Source organism: Bos grunniens, chromosome 28 (genome assembly GCF_055505025.1).
Source record: "Bos grunniens cultivar Pamir isolate PY7600 chromosome 28, Bosgru_T2T1.0, whole genome shotgun sequence".
Classification (NCBI taxonomy): Eukaryota; Metazoa; Chordata; class Mammalia; order Artiodactyla; family Bovidae; genus Bos; species Bos grunniens.
The window spans coordinates 21932801-21957482 of record NC_141192.1 but is presented as its reverse complement, the minus strand read 5'-3'; the positions used below and the strand labels follow the sequence as shown (position 1 = coordinate 21957482).

The 24682-nt window shown below is 37.5% G+C and overlaps 1 protein-coding gene across 9 annotated transcripts in view; it reads right to left on the bottom strand.

The window, feature by feature from the left end:
* The window catches only part of DNAJC12 (DnaJ heat shock protein family (Hsp40) member C12), a 45604-nt gene extending 22821 nt beyond the window's left edge, over nucleotides 1–22783 (bottom strand). For 4 of the 9 annotated variants that reach the window (XM_086381623.1, XM_086381631.1, XM_086381627.1 and 1 more), the window contains exons 1-2: nucleotides 12212–12388; nucleotides 3903–3981 (exon numbers count right to left, since the gene is read on the bottom strand). In XM_086381623.1, the coding sequence (XP_086237749.1) occupies nucleotides 3903–3981; nucleotides 12212–12289 (157 nt within the window). In that variant the 5' untranslated portion in view covers nucleotides 12290–12388. Of the gene's footprint in view, nucleotides 1–3902; nucleotides 3982–12211; nucleotides 12389–13432; nucleotides 13691–22473 lie in introns of those variants that run through there. The other 5 variants (XM_086381632.1, XM_086381628.1, XM_086381625.1 and 2 more) reach the window with 4 other exon arrangements.
* Between the last annotated feature and the right edge of the window lie 1899 nt (nucleotides 22784–24682).

Sequence of the window (24682 nt, the reverse complement as noted above, 5' to 3'; positions counted from 1 at the left end):
CCATGCTTCACTGGGAGAGAACCCAGTTAAAGAATAATCTGTAGTGGTGATTTTTTTAAGTGTTTATCAAATTTTTACAGTTTTATGCTAGGATATCTATCTTAATATTAATTCTAGAAGGGTAACTAATATATGTCTCCTACAGAAATGTTCATGAATTCATTCTTCCACTCATTCAAGAAAGTTTGTGCACAAAGTAGCTGTCCTCCATGGCAGGTGCTGTTCATACTATTTTGGGTGCAAGGCATACCATTTTGAATGAGATAAGCAAGACCAGCTTCACAGAGCCTCCAGTATAACTAATAAGCAAACAGTTAACAAGCTAACAATATAATATACAGTCGGCCACCTGACATATGTATAGGGGGCTCTGGGTAGCTGGAGCACACATGAATCCCAGAGGAAGTGATGGCCAAGCTGAGACCTGACTTGGGAGCACGACCCAGCCAATCAAAAGCAGGGCAGGGAGGTAAGCAGGCCTCAGGAATGTTCCAGGCAGAAAAAGCAATAAGTATAAAGGTTTAGAGAGTAGACAGCAGGATACATTAAAGAGCCAAGGTAGTTCTTTTTTTTTTTTTTCTTTTAAATAATTCTTTAAATCCTGGGATATTTTAAAATATTTATTTTTGGCTGAGTCGAGTCTTAGTTACAGTACCCAGGCTCTTCACTGTGACACATGGGCTTCCCTTTATTTGTGGTACGCAGGCTCCAGAGCATGTGGGCTCTTTGGTTTGCAGCACACAGACTCTCTAGTTGAGGCACTCGGGCTTAGTTGTTCTGTGGCATGTGGGATCTTAGTTCCCCGACCAGGGATTGAGCCCATGTCCCCTGCATTGGAAATCAGATTCTTTTTTTTTTTTTTTTAATTTTTCAGGAATTTTTTTTTTTTTAACTTTACAATATTGTATTGGTTTTGCCAAATATTGAAATGAATCCGCCACAGGTATACATGTGTTCCCCATCCTGAACCCTCCTCCCTCCTCCCTCCCCATACCATCCCTCTGGGTCATCCCAGTGCACCAGCCCCAAGCATCCAGTATCGTATATCGAACCTGGACTGGCGACTCGTTTCATATATGATATTTTACATGTTTCAATGTCATTCTCCCAAATCTTCCCACCCTCTCCCTCTCCCACAGAGTCCATAAGACTGGAAGTCAGATTATTAACCACTGGACCACCAGGAATGTCCCTAGGAGCCAAAGTAGTGCTGAGTGGCTGAAACATAGGGTTGTAAGCATGGTGGTGAAGAGAAAATGAGACTGGAGATGTGGGGAGGGGCACAACATGAAGGGGCTTATGCCTCAAGGCCCAGCAATGACAAAGAATGAACCACTGTTACATGTACAATCAAGGTGTAAATATTACAGACATAAGGTAAAGCAAAAGAAGCTTCACAAAAGAGTACATACCATATGATTCCACGTATATAAAATTTAAACTAGGCAAAACTAATCCATGATAATAAAGATCCAACAATGGGAAAGGGTGCTGACACTGAAGGGGACATGAAAAGGGACTTTTCCTGGAGTGGTAGAAATGTTCTACGTCTTCATCTGGGCAGTGGTTAAACTGGTTATATGTAGACAAAAATTTATCAAGTTTATACTTATGGTTTTTTCACATTTGCTTTAAGTAAGTTATGTCTTAATAAAAAGGGGAAAAATCAAATGTGCAATGGTAATAGTTAAGTATCTAACAAAAGATGACTCTAAACATTGGAAAATAACCCATTTATACAATCAAAGGGATCAGTGATTTCTAGAGAAAATTAATTAAGAGCTTTAAGATAAGGGAAATTTTTTTTAATGAAAAGGAGTTGAGTTTTACCATTTGTGAAATGTGGAGTTAAAGATAAGTCTTAATGGGCTTTCTTGGTGGCTCCAAGGGTAAAGAATCCGCCTGCTAATGCAGGAGATGCAGGTTCAATCCCTGGGTCAGGAAGATCTCCTGGAGAAGGAAATGGCAATCCACTCCAGTATTCTTGCCTGGGACATCCCATGGGCAGAGGAGCCTGGCAGGCTACACTCCATGGGGTTGCAAAGAGTTGGACACAACTTAGTGACTAAACAGCAGCAGACATGTCTTAATCATATTTTCCTTACAGAAAAATCACATATAGTACTTCCCTGATGGTCCAGTGGTTAAGACTCCACTCTTCACTACAGAGGAGTGAGGGTTCAATCCCTGCCCAGGGAAGATCCCATATGTTCCAAGACACGGCAAAAAAAAAAAATCATAGGTATACACATACTAGACATATACCAATAGTATACACATATATTATAGTAACCATAGTCATCAAGTTTTAGATAGTATTACCTACTCTGAGAATAAAATCAGGGTAGGAATATACAAAAGACTTGAACTGCATTGGTGAAGTTTTAAGCTGGGTGGTACATACATGGACACGACTGAGCGACTGAGCATGCACATAAGAGGTGAGAGAAGGATGAATAATGAGGCCAGTTTTTGACAGAGTGACATTGAAATGTGCTCAAAAGGATATTTTCAAAAAGCAGCAAAGCCACAGTCTGAAACTGAGGAATGAGAACTGAGTTAAGGATAAAATGGGAAGCCATCAACAAATAACTGATGATTGAAAACCACAGACTTCAACAAAATTCTAGAGAAAAAGTGGGGAGTAAGCCCAGAAGAGAGTTTAAAACTTTTTTAAAGATTTTTTATGTGTTCCATTTTTAAAGTCTGTACTAAATGTGTTACAATATTGTTTCTGTTTTACGTTTTGCTTTTTTTGGCTGCAAGGGATATGGGATCTTAGTTCCCCAGTCAGGCCTCAAATCTATACCCCATGCATTGGAAAGCCAAGTCTTAACCACAGGACCACGAGGGAAGTCCTCAGAAGAGATTTTAGAAGGGAACCTTAGGACAGAAGGGAAGACGTCACAAAAGAGACAGAAAGAGCAGCCCAAGAAGTAGGAGGAAAAGCATAAGGGCATATCCTGGTAGCTAAGAAAAAGGAGTGTCAAGAAGATGAGCATGATCAACAGTTTCAAATTCTGATGCGAGCTCAGGGAAGATAAGGACTAAAAGGAGTTGGCAGCCAAGAAGTTCTTGGTGACTATTACAAGAGCCATTTCCTAGAAAGGTGAGGAGGAAGTCAAAATGGGATAAACTGAAAACTGGCTGAAAGGGAAGTAGCGATACCAACTATGACCTTCTTTTTCAGGAAAACTGGCTCTAAAGGGAAGTACAGTGATAGAGAAGAAGCAGGAGGGAGACAGGTTAAGAAAGGATTATTGTTTTGTCTGTATTTATTCAAGCTGAGATACACAAAAGCATTTACGTATAAATTTATGGTCATGACATTTAAAATATGATAAAGAAAAAACAAATGTATGAATATATTATTATATAATATATACAGACCTATTCAGAAGAAAACACAGCAAGGTTCTCATTAAGATAACCACCTAGTTACAAATGGAAGTCACTGTTAACATTTAAAAATTGGTGAAAGGAAGCATAAAACTGGACACACTTTGTTTATTCTTATTGTTATTTTATTTATTTATTTATTTATTTTGGCATGTGGGATCTTAGTTCCCCAACCAGGGATCAAACCCACACCCTCTGCATTGGAAGCATGGAGTCTTAACCACTGGACCATTAGGGAAGTCCCAACTGGACAAACTGTAAACCGTGAAGCAGCACATTATAGCAGAAAGATAAATGAATGTTAAATGACTGCTATTAGAAAAAAGACCCTACCCGGTTTCCTCTTCAGCCTCCATCCAATAGTGCAAAAACACTCTTTGGCATTAAATGAAAGAATAATTTTGAACATAAATAGATAAAAGAAAATGAAGCTACTATTCACTGGCTTTTTAGGTCTATATGCTATACTTTTTCACGAAAAGCAACCATTATTCAATACTTACCAGCTTTGGAATTTTCAGGATGCTTGTCAGGGTGACATTCCAGGGCCCTGACCTTAAATTCTGCAAGGATTTGTTCAACCTAAAACAGAAATTAATGTTTAAAATGAAGAATCCAACTTGAATGCCATAAAGGGAAAAGTAGGGTGTCAGTCCTTCCCAAAAAAAGCCACCATGAACACTTACCTTTTTATTTTGATTCCTATTTGTATTTTGACTTTTTAGTCTAAGAAATTATTTTCTCAATCACAAAATTCAGCAAGTATCCAATAAACATTCCTATTCACATAGTAGTATGTAATGACAATTGAACTTGCTACTGTATTCAGATGATGGCCCAAGACACCTATGAGTTCAGTATATTTAAACATTAAAAGTGGTCATATAGGTTTATCCTAACAATATATAAAAGGTGTGTTTACACACCTGAGTTCTTCAAAGGATGTTTAGCCACCTCTGTTATTCAAGATGATTGTCCAGTTTATAAATTACCCATTATAAAGTTCTTTCTTCTTTTTTTGTCCTTTTCTTTTTTATTAAGAATTTCACACACACACAAAGAATTTCACAATTGGGGATGGAGGGGTTAAATAAAGGTAGTCAAAAGATACAAATTTCCAGTTAAATAAGTATTAGTGATGTAAAAAATGATACATATAATTAACACTACTATGTGTAGTATATGAAGGGTGTTAAAAGAGTAAATCCTAAGAGTTCTCATCACAAGGAAAAATTTTCTATTTTATTTGTTATTTATATCGATGATGGATGTTCAGTAAACTTGTGGTAATCTGCACCTCAAACTTACAGTACTGTATGTCAATTATATCTCCATAAAGTTGGAAAGAAAAAAAATTTTCACAATTTAGAAAAAAAAAAAGGATAAACTTGATCATTATGTTACCAGTAAACAGTTTGGTTAGACATTTTGATTGAAAAAACAGAGATTTCCGCCCAAACTAAATGAGGTTTGAGGGCCATCTATGATTTTATTGGGTTTCACTCACCCATCTAATCCTTATTATCATGAATTATCAAGACTTGGCTTTATTAATTATAATTGTAATGTCAACAGCAGAATGCAAAAGTGGTTACGTGGCTCTTAGTATCTGACTTTTTGTTGTTGTTTAGTCGCTAAGTCATGTCCGACTATCTGATTGCTTTGTTTTAAATCCCAGTTCTGCCCTGTCAGTGTAGGCAAGTTATATAATTTCCATGTGCTTAGATTTCCTCATCTTTACATTTCATGAATAATGTAACTCCAGCACTTAACACAAAGCCTGATCACAGTAGAACTTAATAGCTATTAATTAAGCATCAGTGGTTAAGTTCCTTGATCTCATTTAACTTGTTACTGGAAAAAAAGCTGAGTTTTTTGTTAACTAAGCAATTGGAATTCAAATCCAATAATTCCTTTTGTTTTTCGGCTGGCTGCACAGCTTGTGGGATCTTAGTTCCTCAACCAAGGATCAAACCATGGCCCTCAGAAATGAAAGTGAGGAGTCCTAACCACTGAACTGCCAGGGAAATCCCCAAATCCCATCATCTTAACCACTGTTTTACATGGGCCAGTTCTTCAGGTTTAGGACCTATTAACAAGTTCCACATTTACTATGCACAAATTCATGATAGCAAATTACCTCGTTTGAGAATTAAATTCTCAAGCAGTTCAGTTCAATATTGTCGTAAGAATCATGGGAGAAATATTTTTATCAGCTCTATGTCATCCTTAATCAACTCTCATAAAAAAAAATCTTCACTTTTACAATCAAAGACAGTATTAGATATGAGTATGTTTAAAGCCCAGATTGATATCTCTGTTCTCTTCCTTGTTAAGTATGTTCTGGGAGACCCTTGGAATAACAGGAAGAGATAGATTTCCTAGTAAGAACTAGAGTTATGTTTCCTCTTCCTGGGTGCTCCCTTTACCTGTCACCATAACCTGCTAATAAAACAAAGAAAATTGAGATTTTAAAATTTTTAAATATTAAATATTTTAAAGAATCTAATAGCATTTTTTAATTAACAAGTAATTTATAAGTACTCACAAACTCTCTTTGAAAAGATTTCCATCAATACAGAATATTTTTTAAGAAACCTTTATTCCTGGACTTTCCTGGTGGTGCAATGGATAAGAATCTGCCTGCCAATTCGATATCTGATTGGAGAAGATTCCGCATACCTCAGACCAACTAAGCCGGTGTACCACAGCTTCTGAGCCCATGCCCTAGGGCCTGCGAACCACAACTATTGAGCCTGTGTGCCACAAATACTGAAGCCCACATGCCTAGAGCCTGCGCTTCTCAACAAGAGCAGCCACAGTAATGAGAAGTCCTTGAACCACAACAAAGAGTAGACTCTGCTCACCGCAACTGGAAAAAGACCCCCAAAAGCAACGAAGATCCAGTGCAGCCAAACATAACATAATAAAATTTTAAAAACACTTTTTCTCCTTTTCCCCTAAGATGATAGAATCCTTCAAGACACATTTTTATACACATTACATATTTATGTATCTATCTTGGGGAAATTAATAGCACAAATGGATAAAAACTATACCTATATATCAAAAGTAGAGAGTTTGGGGGGTTTGTTGTTGTTTATTTCATTCCTATCCAATTTTTAAAAGTTAAGAAAAGTGCATATCAGTCTATCATTACTTTTCATATTTTACTACCACAGAATTAATTACAGATCTTCTGTGTAGGGCTGGTTCTGGGAAAACTAACCAATAAAGTGGCTTAGTTTGTCTTGGGCACATTCTATTTATCTCCTGGCATCACCACCCCATGTTCCTGGTGCCAAGTGCAGCTCATGGACAACTGAGGCCCTTCATGTCAAAGTCCACTGAATTTTGCATTTCTGACACAATGTCCAATGATCTGGAAAGCTGTCTATTCTACTGGCCAATAAAATACAATAAATATCAACTTTACTCATAATCAAAAAGTCAAAACATCCGTGAATTATTATAACCAGTGTCACTGAGGGTACAAGGAAATGAACTCACCTGTGCTTTCCTGTGAAGAATTTAAATGTTCTTTTAACATTTTTAGCAAATTTTAGCAAATTTTCTATAAATCAATTGAGATATACATATATAAAGCTATGATAAATGTAGACAGGATATTAAAAAGCAGAGACATCACTTTGCTGACAAAGGTCCATATACTCAAAGCTATGATTTTTCCAGTAGTCATGTACAGATGTGACAGTTGGACCATAAAGCAAGCTGAGCACCAAAGAATGGATGCTTTCAAATTATGGTGCTAGAGAAGATTCTTGAGAGTCCCTTGGACAGCAAGGAGATCAAACCAGTCAATCCTAAAGGAAATCAACCCTAAATATCCATTGGAAGACTGATGCTAAAGCTCCAATACTTTGGCCTCTTGATGCAAAGAGTCAACTCATTGGAAAAAACCCTGATGCTGGGAAAGATTGAAGGCAAAAGGAGAAGGAGGTGGAAAAGGATGAGATGGTTAGTTAGCATCATTTACTCAATAGACATGAGTTTGAGCAAACTCCAGGAGATAGTAAAGGACAGAGGAGCTTAGCGTGCTATACCCCACGGGGTCACAGAGAGTCAGACATGACTTAGCGACTGAACAACAACAACAAAATATATAAATCCTTTAATTTTTTTCATACTTTTCAATCCAACCATTTCAATTATAGGAATTTGGCTAAGAGGATAATTGAAGGTAGGGAATGGATTTAGTTATAAGAAGGTTCAATGAATAAAAAGTTATACATTTTAAACAAAAACCTGGGTGCCTAGTAATAGGATATTGTTAAAGTTAATTGTAATAGGGCTATAGGATGGCATATTTTGCAGTCATTAAAAAAATCTTCTTGTAGTAGATTTTTAATAATCTGAGAAATTTTATATAAAACATCCTATGAGAAAAAGCTAAGCTACACAGCATTGTGTGAGGTATAAAATCTTAATGTTTTACTCAAAAGGAATTATGTAACATATGTGTATATGTGTGTATATGTAAAACAATGAGGAAATTCTCTGGCAGTCCCGTAATTAGGACTCCATGCTTTCACTGCCATGGGCCTGGGTTCAGTCGCTGGTTGGGGAACTAGGATTCTGTGAGCTACACCAAATAAATAAAATAAAATAATTATAACTAATGGCTAAGATTTATTGAGACCTATTGTGTGCCAGGTACTGTTCTAAGTACTTTAAATATAGCATGTCTTTCAATTCCCACAGCAACTCTATGAGGTGGGTACTATCATCATTCCCATTTTGCAGATTAGGGAAACGAAACATAGGAAAGTAATTTTCCCAGTCACAGAGCTAGTAAGTTGTAGAGCCAGGATTTCAACTCAGGCTGTCTGACTCCAGACACAGGACCCCATGGACTATACTAGAGTCCATGGAATTCTCCAGGCCAGAATACTGGAGTGGGTAGCCTTTCCCTTCTCCAGGGGATCTTCCCAACCCAGGGATCAAACCTAGGTCTCCCACATTGCGGGCAAATTCTTACCACCTGAGCCATGGGGAACCCACATATAAAGATAAACATATAAATATGTATACATATGTACATGTACTTATTTATACAAAATTATATATATATATGCATGCATAAAATGGCATGCATATATCATAGTCTCAAACATTAAGCGTTTGGGTTGGCATTTTTCCCTATGCTCTCTTTATACTCCTCATGTCCTTATTGAACATATATAATTTTAGAAATCAAATTTTAAAACTTAAAAGCTTATCTTTTGCATATCCTAATAGCATAGTATTTTGCTCTGCGCCAGGAAATACTCATGTGCAATAGGGACTAATTTGATTCCCACTTGAAAGGCTCTTCTCCAGCTTTCCCCTGGCCACTCAAATGCCCTCTGTGTCTCCCTCCATGCATCTAAATTTTGATGCAGAATCGTTTCACACCCCATCTCTTTTTTTTTTTAATTAAAAATAGTTTTATTTATTTTTTATAAGTCCATTTTTCTCTTTATTTTTGAGCTATTTTATTTTTTTTAATTTTTTTATTTTTTTAAATTTTATTTAATTTTTAAACTTTACATAATTGTATTAGTTTTGCCAAATATCAAAATGAATCCACCACAGGTATACATGTGTTCCCCATCCTGAACCCTCCTCCCTCCTCCCTCCCCATACCATCCCTCTGGGTCGTCCCAGTGCACTAGCCCCAAGTGTCCATCAAACCTGGACTGGCATCTTGTTTCATACATGATATTTTACATGTTTCAATGCCATTCTCCCAAATCTTCCCACCCTCTCCCTCTCCCACAGAGTCCATAAGACTGTTCTATACATCACTGTCTCTTTTGCTGTCTCGTTCACAGGGTTATTGTTACCATCTTTCTAAATTCCATATATATGCGTTAGTATACTGTATTGGTGTTTTTCCTTCTGGCTTACTTCACCCTGTATAATAGGCTCCAGTTTCATCCACCTCATTAGAACTGATTCAAATGTATTCTTTTTAATGGCTGAGTAATACTCCATTGTGTATATGTACCACAGCTTTCTTATCTATTCACCTGCTGATGGGCATCTAGGTTGCTTCCATGTCCTGGCTATTATAAACAGTGCTGCGATGAACACTGGGGTACACGTGTCTCTTTCCCTTCTGGTTTCCTCAGTGTGTATGCCTAGCAGTGGGATTGCTGGATCATAAGGCATTTCTATTTCCAGTTTTTTAAGGAATCTCCACACTGTTCTCCATAGTGGCTGTACTAGTTTGCATTCCCACCAACAGTGTAAGAGGGTTCTCTTTTCTCCACACCTTCTCCAGCATTTATTATTTGTAGACTTTTGGATCGCAGCCATTCTGACTGCATACCCCATCTCTTCTCCAAAGTCTTTTCAGATATTCTTTCCTTAAATTTTGGTAAATGTTTCTGAACAGGGAGTATTTGTTTTCTACTCAACAGCATGGAAATTCTTCCATGGCCTTACTTGTGTCATTTATTAATTTCCAACACAAGCTTTAAAGTGTAAGAACTTTGTATACTAAGCAAAAGAATTATGTGTGTGTCTCAATTGTTTTAAGTAGTATCAAAATATCAAGTTGCTTTGAAATTATAACTGCTAAATTGCTTTTGGATAGAAACAGTTCTGGTTAATTTTTTAGAGTATCAAATCAAGGAATATTTGAAGTAAAGAAAATCCAGACAACACAAATCAAGTAAAGGAAATGTCACAATAATAGTTTAAAAAACCATTACTCATAAGTCACTTCAGTTGTGTCCGACTCTGTGCAACCCCATAGACGGCAGCCCGCCAGGCGCCCCCATCCCTGGGATTCTCCAGGCAAGAACACTGGAGTGGGTCGCCATTTCCTTCTCCAATGCATGAAAGTGAAAAGTGAAAGTGAAGTCGCTCAGTCGTGTCCGACTCCTAGCGATCCCATGGACTCCAACCTACCAGGCTCCTCCGTCCACGGGATTTTCCAGGCAAGAGTACTGGAGTGGGTTGCCATTGCCTTCTCCGAAAAGCATTAAGATGTTTGTAAATGAGAAGGATACATATAAAAAGAGGAGAAAGATAATGTATAAAAGGAATGGATAAAATTGCGACAGGTCATTTCATTTTAGATAAGTGACTGTTATCTACAAATACTATGCAACGACAGAATTAGTAAAATATATCCAGAAGAAGGAATGTCAAGAGCTCTCATTCACCTTTTTTTTTTTTTTGACATATTCTTCTTTTAATATATGCCACAGTATACACAGAGAAGTATGATTATAACTGGTCACGACAAAATGAAATTGTTATAAACATTATAAATAAACAATGGGATCATTTTTTGTAAACTGAAAAGACAATAACATAACTACAAAAGCCTGACTAAAGAGATTTATTTAAGGGATATTACAACCTTTACTTTATAACCTAGCATAACAATATTTTTTAAAAATCCGAATTGTGAAACTTTTCAAATTAAATTATGTTCCTTTGATTTAAATAGTTCCTTCAAAAAATTATTTGGCAAGAGTATAATTCAAAGTATGAATAACACATGATAAGCTTTCTCAATTAATATAAGTAAACCACCCCTAAAGAAAACAAAAGTAACATATTACCCTAAAGAAGAAATACGCAATTAAGAGAATATTATAACCTCTTTTGTGTGTGGGTGTTTAACTACAAGGTACCTAAGCTAACTTCCTCAGGTTGATGAAGATAGAGATTTTAATCTTTGTGTCCAATACTGCATTCTATTTGCCAAACAAAACTAAGTACATTTTATTACTTAACTCCAGCCTTATAAAACAAAGATAAATAGAAAACTAATTTGCTTTAAAGCATTTAATATTAATAGCTATATTTTAGTAATAAAATAAATATTTTAATACTTACATAAATATAAAACAATGTGAATATATTTAATAATGTAATAAAATATATTTCATACTCATCTAAACAATATTTAAAATACTAAAAAAACTGTAAATGAAATGTTTAACAATAAGAGACTAATCAGTTTTGGTACAATAGTAAAATAAAATATTATGCAATCATTAACCCACGTATGAAGAACCTTTAGTAGCATGGAGAAATCCTTATTATAATATTAATTGGTAAAAAGTAAACATGTTCTTCAAAAATACATACATAGGAAAGAGTCTGGAGACTAATTTACCAAACATTAAGAATGTTACCTTTGGGAGGTAAAATTATAAATGAACTTTTCATAATGTGAAAAATTTTTATGACCTTATAATTATCCATAGGGACCTTTAAAACATTGTTCCATTGTAGATCAAATGAACAATTACAGAGTTGTCACATATTTTGTTCCAGAAGCCACAGTTTAAAGAAGTAATTCCTGTTACACAATTTGAATTATTAACCCAAAAGGATGTTTCTTGGTTTAAATAATTTAAGTGTTCATGTAAGACTACATATTTTAATGAAACATTTTTAAATCATTACTAGAAAATTAAATTTCATCTCAATTACAGTGTACATTACATAATAAAGATATAGCTTATGTATATACTATGAAACACTGCCAATAGCAATTACAATAAAATTTCAAATATACATTTTTAGTATATTTGAAAAACAGTCTATGACCATGTGTCAGAATACACATATTCAATCAGAAGTGTCCAGAAAATTGAAAGAGGACACTATTCAAGTAAAGACCCAACACTCTATTTTAAGTCCTTAACTTTCTCTGAGCCAAAAGAGCTTTAAAATAATACATGATTAGGTTTTTAGGCAATGTGACTTAAAGTTCAAAATTTTAAAACCTTAAATAAAACTTGAAATACTGTTGTGAAAAAGAACAGCACTATTCATTGCTTACCGAAGACAGTTCATCACATCCCAGTAATGTGTAGTAATCTTCAGTATCTTCTGACTTGTAATTCAGTATCGCATCCATTGAGATGACTAAACCAGTTTTTCTTCCCTTTGAAACAAGAGGCACAATGAACTGAGAATTAACAGGAAACGCCTTTTGAGATCTGGTTTACAGCAGCGCGTTCCAAACGGCAGTTAACTAGATTTAAGGCTGGCCACAGTCAACACACCAGCTGTCATCCTAGACCTTTGTAAACTCTAGTTTTCATTGGCTGTTTATACAAGAGAAAAGAATAGCCCACATGCGGAACTGTTGCAGTGCCGGCTGGGATCTGTAGTTTGAGTTTATGTAAGTGATGTAAATGAACCATTTCTTTTAGAAGTTGATAAACAATATCCATTTTTACATACTCCTCAAATTGGCCATTTTTTCACCTCTGATATATTTTTACCTCTTTTTTTTTTTTAAGGAATAGAAAAAAATTTGAAGCATTATGGTAAAATCTTAGCATTTGTTAAATATGAGTAGTGAGCACTTTCCTGAGTGTTAAGAATATTTCATAATTTTTAAAACAGCTTAAGAGTAGACAGACTTCCATGGTGGCTCAGACAGTAAAGAATCTGCCTGCAATGCAGGAGATGGGGTTCAATCCTTGAGTCGGGAAGATCCCCTGGAGAAGGAAATAGCAATCCATTCCAGTATTCTTGCCTGGAAAATCCCATGGACAGAGGAGCCTAGAGAGCTACAGTCCATGGAGTCACAAAGAATCAGACACGATTAAGCAATTAACATACACGAGAGTAGAAAGAAATAGACTAAGAGATCATTTGATAATTCATTTGATAATCTATTCATTCAACAAATATTTATTGAGGACCTATTTTGTGCTCAGCATGATTGTAGAAAAAGATGTGGTAAACAGTTCTTAGGGAGCTTACAGTGCAACGGAGAGAGGCAGACAAGACACAAACAGGATTATTTAAAACAGTGACTTGTGGGACTTCCCTGGCAGTCCAGTGGTTAAGACTGCACTTCCAATGCAGGGGAAGAGAGTTTGATCCCTGCTCCAGAAACTAAGATCCCACATACTGCATGGTGGAGCCAAAAAAAAGAATGTGTATAAAGATACAGCAATAATGATAGTTATCATTACCAATTAACAATAATGAAAGTTTTGTAGAAAAATTAACTGTCCAACAATCATTTAAATAATGATCCACATACAGTAGTATATCATGTAGTCATTTTAAAAGATGTAGTTCAGTTGAGTTCAGTTGCACAGTCGTGTCCGACTCTTTGCAACCCGATCAACCGCAGCACACCAGGCCTCCCTGTCCATCACCAACTCTCGGAGTCCACCCAAACCGGTGTCCATTGAGTCGGTGATGCCATCCAAACATCTCATCCTCTGTCGTCCCCTTCTCCTGCCTTCAATCTTTCCCAGCATCAGGGTCTTTTCAAATGTAGAAACATATTTAATACCTGGGAAATGTTCACACATTGTTAGGTGAAAAAAAGGTAACAAGCAATTATGTAAACATTCACTGAGCATTGAGATTTATGCAAATTACTGGGCATAAGTTATATCTCAATTTAAAAAGGAAAAAATACAAATTTTAAGTTTTAGAAGTATGGTATGATTCCTGTTTTATAAATATACAGCTCTTCCTCAATTTAGCATGGGGTTTTGACACCATAAACTAATCCTAAATCAAAAATGCATTTAACCTAACTATCCTACTGAATATCATAATTTAGCCTAGCCTAGCTTAAATGTGCTCAAAACACTTACATTAGCCTACAAGCGGGAAACAGCATCTAACACAAGCCTACTTAATAATGAAGTGTTGAATATTTCATATAATTTATTAAATACCTGAATATCATACCACATGTCCCTGGCCCAGGAAAAGATCCAAACTGAGAATTTAGAGTACCATTTTTATTGTACTATATTTCTTTTGCACTATCATAAAATTGAAAAATCCTAAATTGAACTATTGTATATTAGGGACCATCTGTATATGGTATGTATATTTATGAAACATGCAAAACCATATACACCAGGTTTTGGAGTCACAGGTGATTTTTTATTCTTTTTCCTCATCTACAGTTTCTAAGATAAACATATATTATTCTAGTAATAAGAAGAAAGCAACAAAAAACAAGTCAGTAAAAACTGCAAAATGCCAAGTATCACATAGCTATTATTTACTGATTTAGAAGGGGTGACAATTCAGAGGGCCCTATTCAAGAATTTGTTTTTCAGTTGGTTCGGTTTGTTGCATGCTCTACTGCATGTTGTAAGCCAATTTATTCACTCTTCAAGAGGGCTTCCCTGGTGGCTCAATGGTAATGAATCTACCTGCCAATGCAGGAGACCCAGGTTTGATCCCTGGATCGGGAAGTTTCCCTGGAGAAAGAAATGGCAACTCACTCTAGTATTCTTGTCTGGAAACCCCATGGACAGAGGAGCCTGGTGGGCTACAGTCCATGGGGTCGCAAAAGAGTCAGACACAACCAGAAACTAAAACAACAAGAACAATTCACCCTTGAAGCACCCTACACGGTGCTGCAGTTGGACAAAGAAGGAAATTAATCCGGCCATCAGAGAACTCCCCCCTCATGTGTGTCTTGCTCACTGTAGGTCAACTGTTGTCTTGAGTGATCCTTTCCTATGATCTTGTAGGAGTCACAGGGCAATGAAGACATTGCTGAACCCTGCTCCTTACTCCTTGAATAGAACTATGCTCTAATTACACCTGACATATCAGAAAATTAATTTAGCTGAGAATGCAAGATTAACTCAAACTAAGCTTTAGCATGTTACCTGTGAGGTAAAAGTCACTCAGTCGTGTCCGACTCTTTGCGACCCCATGGACTATACAGCCCATGGAATTCTCCAGACCAGAATACTGGAGTGGGTAGCCTTTCCCTTCTCCAGGGGATCTTCCCAACCCACGGATCGAGCCCAGGTCTCCCACATTGCAAGCGGATTCTTTATCAGTTGAGCCACAAGGAAGCCCAGCATATTACCTAATCAAATGTTAAACTGTACGGTTTAGAGGGAAAATTTAAAAGAAATCCACAGAAGCATTTACAGAATAAATGGAGAGAAGGAGGAAGGAACAAAATGCATAAGCTGTTGTAGGAAAAATATTCAGGGAAAAGTGAAGAAAACAACTTTACAGCAGAGTGTGTTGAAGAAAATAACATTTGAGACCAGTACTGAAGATGAGGGCCAGAACATGGAGAGCCTTGAGGATCAGGCAGAGGACACTGAACAAGTGTGGAGGCAACAGGGAACTGCTGTAGCTTCTTAAGCATGTGACATGTTAAAAATGAAGGTTTAAGATTAATCTGGTGGCTGTGTGCATTTGGAGGAAGGAAAACCGGAAAACATTGACAAATATGACTTAACCATCACTTTGAATTTAAATTTAATTTTAATTAAATTTTATATTTTTAATGGGCACTGCTGTTTGATATTTAGTCTCTAAACTGTGTCCAGCTCTTTTGAGACGCTATGGACTGTAGCCCACCAGGCTCCTCTGTCCATGGGACCTCCCAGGCAAGAATACTGGAGCAGGTTGCTATTTCCTTTCTCCAGGGGATCTTTTTGACCCAGGGATTGAACCCACGTCTTTTGCTTGGCAGGCAGATTCTTTACCACTGAGGCACTTGGGAAGATCTTAATGGGCACTACATGCACATACAACAAAGTTTTAAAGCTATAAAAGGGTAGGCATGAAAGGTAAGTGTCCCTCCCTCCTTGGGTCTTCCAGCCACCAGTTTTATTCCCTGGAGGTAACCAAGATAACCACTGCCAACAATGTCTCGTTTTTGCATTCATTATATGCATTTTGGTAAATATATGTGTGTGTGTGTGTGTGTGTGTGTATGTATATATGTATTTTTTAATCTCAATTCCTTAGTGTCAGACACTTCAAATCTTCAGCTCTAATAAAAAATACTGCACTGAATACTCTTGTTCTTAGATTCTTTCACTCTTGTTTGCACATCTTTTAGAAAAGAAAGCTGACATATATGTAAGTCAGTAGGGATTTACTGAGAGCCTATTGTCTATACACTTATACAGTACCTGTAGTTTTGCGCTTTTTTTTTTCCAAAGAACTCTGATAATTTCTTTTATTCTCCCTACATCCTATAGCTGAGTTTTATCAATATTTTTATTTCATGTAAGCATAATGTATGTGGCAGAATAAAATCAACTAAAGGTTTTCATTCCTTTCTTTAATCACCTAAAATTAAGCAGTTCTACAAATAGAACACCGGAGAAGGCAATGGCACCCCACTCCAGTACTCTTGCCTGGAAAATCCCATGGATGGAGGAGCCTGGTAGGCTGCAGTCCCATGGGGTCACGAAGAGTCGGACACGACTGAGCGACTTCACTTTCATTTTTCACCTTCATGCATTGGAGAAGGAAATGGCAACCCACTCCAGTGTTCTTGCCTGGAGAATCCCAGGAACGGGGGAGCCTGGTGGGCTGCCATCTATGGGGTCTCACAGAGACGGACACGACTGAAGCGACTTAGCAGTAGCAGCAGCACAAATAGAATACATCTGCATCATATTGTGTTATTTATCATATTATTTACTAAACTGTGGCCTACATGTTTGCCACCTTGGCTCTGAATGGTTCCCTCCTTAGTGCCCTCAACTCACAGCACCCCTTAGGATAAAGGTAAGGATTAAAAAGAGCTCATAATTCAATAAGTACCCAGCTGAAGGTGTCCTTTATGTTGTGAGGTTACAGTTTTACATGGCTGTACTGGTTATTTTCCTCATTTTTATATTTCCACATTTATTTTCACTGTCAGAATTCAGTGAAAAGCTCCTTCCCATCTTGTCTTAAGCCTCTGAGGTTTTGTTATTTTTATTAATAATAGTACTGAATGACTTGGTTACAAGATCATATCCCAAAAATAAAAATATTGATTGTAACAACTTTGCATGGCAATAGATGGTAACTAGACTTACTGTGGAGAAGGAAATGGCAACCCACTCCAGTGTTCTTGCCTGGAGAATCCCAGGGATGGCAGAGCCTGGTGGGCTGCCGTCTCTGGGGTCGCACAGAGTCGGACACGACTGAAACGACTTAGCAGCAGCAGCAGCAGCAGACTTACTGTGGTGATTATATAAAAATATTAAATCATGGGAGTTCCCGGGTGGTCTAGCGGTTAGAATTCGGTGCTTTCCCTGCCTTGGCCCAGGTTCAGTCCTGATTGGGGAACTGAGATGCCACAAACCACACAGTATGGTAAAAAAAAAAAAGTCAAATCACTATGTTGTACACTTGAAACTAAATATCACTGCATGTCACAAATAATTTACTGTATATTTAAATATATATTAGTAAAATAACTTAGTTGTATATATTTAAATATATATTAGTATATTTATATGTGTTCTTAGTTGCTTCAGTCGTGTCCAACTGTTGGTGACCCGTGGACTGTAGCCCACCAGGCTCCTTTGTCCATGGAATTCCGCAGGCAAGAATATTGGAGTGGGTTGCCATACACTCCTCCAGGGAATCTTCCTGACCCAGGGATCAAACCCTGGTCTCTTATGTCTCCTGCATTGGCAGAGAGTTTCTTTACCACTAGCGCCACCTATATTCAGTTCAGTTCAGTCCCTCAGTCGTGTCCGACTCTTTGCGACCCCATGAGTCGCAGCACGCCAGGCCTCCCTGTCCATCACCATCTCCCGGAGTTCACCCAGACTCACGTCCATCGAGTCAGTGATGCCATCCAGCCATCTCATCCTCTGGCGTCCCCTTCTCCTCCTGCCCCCAATCCCTCCCAGCATCAGAGTCTTTTCCAATGAGTCAACTCTTCGCATAAGGTGGCCAAAGTACTGGAGTTTCAGCTTTAGCATCATTCCTTCCAAAGAAATCCCAGGGCTGATCTCCTTCAGAATGGACTGGTTGGATCTCCTTGCAGTCCAAGGGACTCTCAAGAGTCTTCTTCAACACCACAGTTCAAAAGCATCAATTCTCCGGCGCTCAGCTTTCTTCACAGTCCAACTCTCACATCCATACACGACCACTGGAAAAACCATAGCCTTGACTAGACGGACCTTTGTTGGTAAAGTAATGTCTTTGCTTTTCAGTATGCTACCTAGGTTGGTCATAACTTTTCTTCCAAGGAGTAGGCGTCTTTTAATTTCATGGCTGCAATCACCATCTGCAGTGATTTTGGAGCCCCAAAAAATAAAAGTCTGACACTCTTTCCACTGTTTCCCCATCTATTTCCCATGAAGTGGTGGGACCAGATGCCATGATCTTCGTTTTCTGAATGTTGAGTTTTAAGCCAACTTTTTCACTCTCCTCTTTCACTAACTTCATCAAGAGGCTTTTTAGTTCCTCATCACTTTCTGCCATAAGGGTGGTGTCATCTGCATATCTGAGGTATTGATATTTCTCCCAGCAATCTTGATTCCAGCTTGTGCTTCTTCCAGCCCAGCATTTCTCATGATGTACTCTGCATATAAGTTAAATAAGCAGGGTGACAATATACAGCCTTGATGTACTCCTTTTCCTATTTTTACATAAAATGTTGAGTTTGATAAGTCTTGATGAAAATGAATACAATGTGATTTTATAATCAGAGAAAAAGAAAATCTTAAAAGGAAGTGCCCAACCATACATCCTCATGTTTTTCTTATTATAAAAATGGGCTTCCCTGGTGGCTCAGTGGTAAACTACCTGCTTGCCAGTGCAGGAGACACGGGTCTGACCTGTGGTCTGGGAAGTTCCCACGTGCCGCAGAGCACTAAACCCATGCACCACAACAATTGAGCCTGTGCTCTAGAGCCTGAGAATCCAACTATTGAGCCCACATGCCTCAGGACATAATATTCTAAGGTTTTAACAGAAAACAGAAGACTTGCCTCGTATCTCCCTCTGCCTAGAGGCAAATATGGTAAAACATTTAGCTATTTCTTCTTGTATTTTTCACCATGTTTTTAAATGATGTTTACACTTCAGAATTTCTTTTAAGTTCAACATATTGCACCACTGTATCCACACTAAAGTCTTGATCAGACAATAGCAAAATGACAAGAATACATTATCCAGGCCTGAATAAAAGCCTAAGTCTCACCAGTGAGACAATCTGCCCCCCCCCAAAAGGTTGACTTTGGGGTCATATTTGTATATATTACATGTGAATGTAGTATATATGGTAGTGGTGGTGGCTTAGTTGCTCAGTTGTGACGGCTCTTTAGACCCCATGAACTGTAGCCCCCCAGGCTCCTCCATCCATGGGATTTCCCAGGCAAGAGTACTATAGTAGGTTGCCATTTCCTTCTCCAATATAGTGTCTACATTTATATAAAATAGTCAAATGCTTACATGTAATACTTAATTTTCATTATTTAGCTATATGTAAAATGATCCAATGACCTATAATATTCAGCTTTTTAAATTTACTTAAACCTATATATTTAAAATACTATATTATGAAAAACTGTATTAAGAATAGTGCTGTTCTCCCTGTATGAGAAACTCTGTAAGGTTACAAGTATAAGGTATCTACATTTTCTTCTAAAGGATGATTTGGGGGAAAAGTTTCCTTTATATTTGAACATACATAACCCTCTCTCAATTGGGGAATTCTACTTCAATCATTCATAATTTTAAAAATCATTTTCATATTTTTTATTTTTCAGGTTGTATAATGATTATAAATCTTCATTACTTTAATAAATATTAAATAAATAATACTTTATATAAATATAGTATAAACATAATAGCAACCTTTTTGGGGTATTGTTTGAAAAAGCAATAATATAAGGTAAGTATGTATTTGGAGAAAAGTAGAGTACCACTTATTTATTTCCACTCTTTTCCCCAAAACTAACCTCTAAACTTGCTGCAGCATCTTATGGTAGGGTATATTTTTCATGTTCACTGGGTTTTTCTCTCTAATGATAAAGGTAATAAAAATCATGTTGGGGCCATTGGCTAGTATTTTGAAAAAATGATGATGGTAGAGCCATTCCTCCGTACACCAAAGTAAGTTACAGATAACCAAATAACCCAGAAGCCATAGGATAAAATTAATAAACATGACTGTACAAAATTTATGCAGATGTGTAGTGGCAAAAAAAAAAAAATACAAATGTAAAATCAGAAGGTAGGTAAATAATGTACAAGGAAAAAAATTTCACAATTCCCATAACAGACAAAAGGCTGAGTTCCCTACTTTACAAAAAGTACCAAAAAATCAGTAAGAAAAAGATTAACAACCCAAGAGAAAACTGGATTAAGGATATGATTACTTTCAGAAATATAAATAGCCATTAAATGGATCAAGAAAAGTGCAGCCTCATTCATAATTATGAAACTGCTAATCATTCAAAGAAGATACATTGTTTACTTCTCAGAGAGGCAAAATTTCTAAAGTTGATAATACCCAGTGCTAGAATAGAAGGGAGGAAGCAAACACCTTCATACATTGCCGGATACTATAAATCGGTGTGTGTGTGCGTGCTCAGTTGTGTCTGACTTTGCAACCCTACAAACTGTAGCCCAACAGGCATCTCTGTCCCTGGGATTTCCCAGGCAAGAATACTGTAGTGGCTTACCATGCCCTCCTCCAGGGAATCTTCCTGACCCAGAGATCGAACTCGTGTCCACTGCATGGCGGACAGGCAGGTGAATTCTTTACCACTGAGCCACCTGGAAATTCCAGTGTAAACTGGTACAGTTTAGCAATTTGGTGATATTTGTAAACTTTTATAAAGCATATATCTCCTTGGCTCGATAATTTTTCTCTACAAATTTATCCTGTGGATTTACACCAAAATATGTTCCAGGCAGTCATTGCAAAATTGTTTTCAACAGAAAAAAGTTGGAAATAATCAAAATGTCCCTCAATGGGATGGTGAAGAAGAGACCAATGGATGAATAAATTATGGTATTTTTGTTATGAAATACCATGCAAGCATTTAAAAAAGAGTAAGATAGCTCTTTTTGTGCAGTATGGAAAGATCTCTAAGATGAATTATCAAATGAAAAAGAAAGTTTAAGAAGAGTATGATGTCATTACCTCTTTTGCACAGTTTTTCATAATTCATATATTTATTGACCAAAAAAAAAAAAAAATTCCCTGTATAAGTGGATCCCTGCATTTCAAAGACCATTTTGTTCAAGGGTCAACTATATGTACATTTGCACCTGATTTTTTTCTTTAAAAATCAAATTACGGATTCCTTTTAAGGGAGGGTGCTGAGCAGGTACAGAAAGCCTTTAATTTCAGTTTACATCTCTCAGAACTGTTAGTGTGAAGTCAATATAGTCATCCTACCACTTTTGTTTTCTGTATGCTTTTTATTCTATTTAATAATTTGTGTCTATCTCCTTGCTGGCCCGGCTTTCGAGATCTTAGTTCCCCCACCAGGAATGGAACCCAGGCCGCCTACAGTGGAAGCAGGGATCCCCACCCGACTGCACCCTCAGGGAATTCCCTTGGGATGCTTTTTAAAAGAACAAATACAATTTAATTTACACAAGCTGATTAAAAAGAAAAAAAATTAACTTAAAAAAAATACATATACCAAATATAGAAATCACACAGAGATTTTTAACTTAGCGAAAGCTCTTCGCATGTGGCCCGTGAGAGGCCCAGCCTCGGAACCAGAAAAACCGCCCAGTCTCCTACAACCCAGGCGGCAATCGCCGTCCCAGGACTACAGCTCCCACAAGACATCGCGGAAATTGGCGTGTAAAAGGAGTGACAAAGGAAAGCCCAGTTACTTCCGGCCTCCCGTAAATGTCCCTCCGGAAGTGCATTAAAAAAAAAAACAAACAGATTTCAGAGGCTTTTAAGTGAGGGAAAAAAAAAAGCTATATAAGAGCTCAAACGGAAAGTCTAGAAAAGTTTCCAAGCCCTAGGAGCTCCGAGCGAGAACAGAAATTAGGGAGCCCATAGAAATTAGGTGGGCTCCACGCGGACAACTCTGAGTCGTTCTCAGACTAGCAGCTTTCCTAGCAGCTACTCCGTTTTCCTTCCAGTCTAGCGCCAAGTTCTGCTATGCAGAATGAAATCGGCACCTTGCCCTTGCGGTCTTTCCGACCCCGAACTTCCAAGACGCCAAAGCCCAAGTTCCAGAAAGAGCCTGCAATCATTCGTTCTGATTTCCCACAACACGGGCCCCTGCTCCCTTCTCAAGCTGGGGTTTGGACATCAGCTGAGCGCTCTGATTAAAAACGTAATCTCATTTTTTATCTAGCTCCTACCTCTCAATGTCTTTTCTTCAGAATCTGCTGCTCCGTTCCAGCGTAATAATATTCAGTGGAAAGAAAACGGAACCTGCCAAGACCTTAACCTCGCTCTTTCAGGCCTGGTTGCCAGAGCAAAAGAACATTCTGAGACAGGAACAGGATATGTTTTTTTTTAAAAAAAGAAAAGAAAAAGTATTTCTGTTAAATCAGACATAAAATAGAATCTGTAAATGATTCGTTTAAGGCTGTTGAAACATTGCTTTGAAGCTTCAGTCAAGTGCAAAGTGCAGTGACAAATGCTAGTAATCCTCTTGTTAATGTGTGCAGATATCGATAGTGAGGGACAGAGGATAAAAGGGAACTCTGCTTAATTTGGCTGTGAACCTAAAACTGCTCTTCAAAGTTACTTATTAATTTTAAAAATAAAATAACAGTAACAACAGGAAGAATAATCACCATTATTGAGCTCCTACTGTATGCCATGAATAAAGCTAGCAATTGAACTGTGCTGTGTCCGACTCTAAAGCTCTTAGTGAACATAATGCATAAAAGTACTGCATCAGATTATTTGGCCAGAATTTCAGCATTTCAGAAAATGCACTTGACAAGGCTGTTAGGAAACCTGATTTCTAGTATCAGCTCTCCACTGGCTCCTTGTTGAGCCACACCACCTCGATTTGTGAAGGAGAATTCAAGACCAGAGCAATGATTCTCAAACTTAAAAGTGCACATGAATCACGTGGATTTGGTGAAGATGCAACTTCTGCTTCAGGATGTCTGGGAGAGGTCTGAGATTCTGCATTTCTGACACGCCCCCAGCTGAAGTCCCTGTTAATCCAGGAGTAGCAAAGGACAGGATGACCTCTGAGATTCTTTTAAATTCTAACACTCAGCATGGATCATTCTTTCCCACTCTAATCTTAGCACCTTTGCTCTTAAGGAAATATGGAAAGATATGTTTAAAAGGAGAATGACTGAAGTACAGATTCCTATCTGAAGCCAAAATGTGAAAATTAAAAATAACTGTAGACTATAGTGTCTCTGGAAAGATACACAAGAAACCCATAAGAGTACTTACCTTCAGGGAAGCAGACTTGATGATCCAAATACAGGAATGGAAGGTAAACGTTATACTTCTATAACTTTCGTAATTTCACTATGTGTGTGCTTTCTCTTTTTAAAAAATAATTCATTTTTAATTATTGAAAAATGGCTTAACATGTCACTTGTTAGTGAGGCAGAAATCACCAGGTTTTTAGTTTAGACCTCCTGTTATTATCACAGATTTCTTTTAAACAGAAAGAAATTCCATGAACAATCACTCAATTATGTTTGGGAAACAAGCACTAAAATATCTCCCTGAGGTTTCAGCTTTTTCCTCCTCTTCTCAAATAGAACTACAGACAAATATATTGGTAAAGTGAAAGTGTTAGTCTCTTAGTTGTGTCCAACTCTTGCAACCCCATGGACTTATAGCCTGCCAGTCTCTATGTACATGGAATTCTCCAGGTAAGAATACTGGAGTGGGCAACCATTCCCTTCTCCAGAGGATCTTCCTGACCCAGGGATGGAACCAAGGTCTCCTGCATTGCAGGCAGATTCTTTACTGTCTGAGCCACAAGGGAAGCCATATTAGCAGTATAGTAGTCAAATAAGATATAACGGCAATTTTAGGAAAATAGTGACTTAAGGGCATGAAACTGGGACAAATAACTCATGAGATAACTTCTGGCAGTAAGATCAAGATTATCTGGTCTTATGAGTTCTGATTCCCAGATACCAGACCAGTGACCCTCTCTAGTCTGGCTGCACATTAAAATCACTTGGTGGGGAAGTTCCTGGTGATCCAGTGGTTAGGATTCTGGGCTTCCACTGCAGGGGGCCCGGGTTCAATCCCATAAGCCATGTGACCTGGCCAAAAATAATCACTTGGTGAATATATATATATATATATACACACACACACATTTATACACATATGTGTATATACATTTACATACACAACAGTGCCAAGACCCTTCTTTAGAGCAATTAAAATGGACTTCCTGGGGTTGAGGCATGGGTATTTTTTTTTAAGGCTATCACCAGAGATTAAAATGTGCATCAAGGTATGACCTAGACCAAGGATATCAATCTGATACCAGGATTATTCCAAGTACAAATGGAATAAAAACAAGAAACTTCTAATGAATACTTCGTGTCATAGGCCCTATCATCCTCTTTA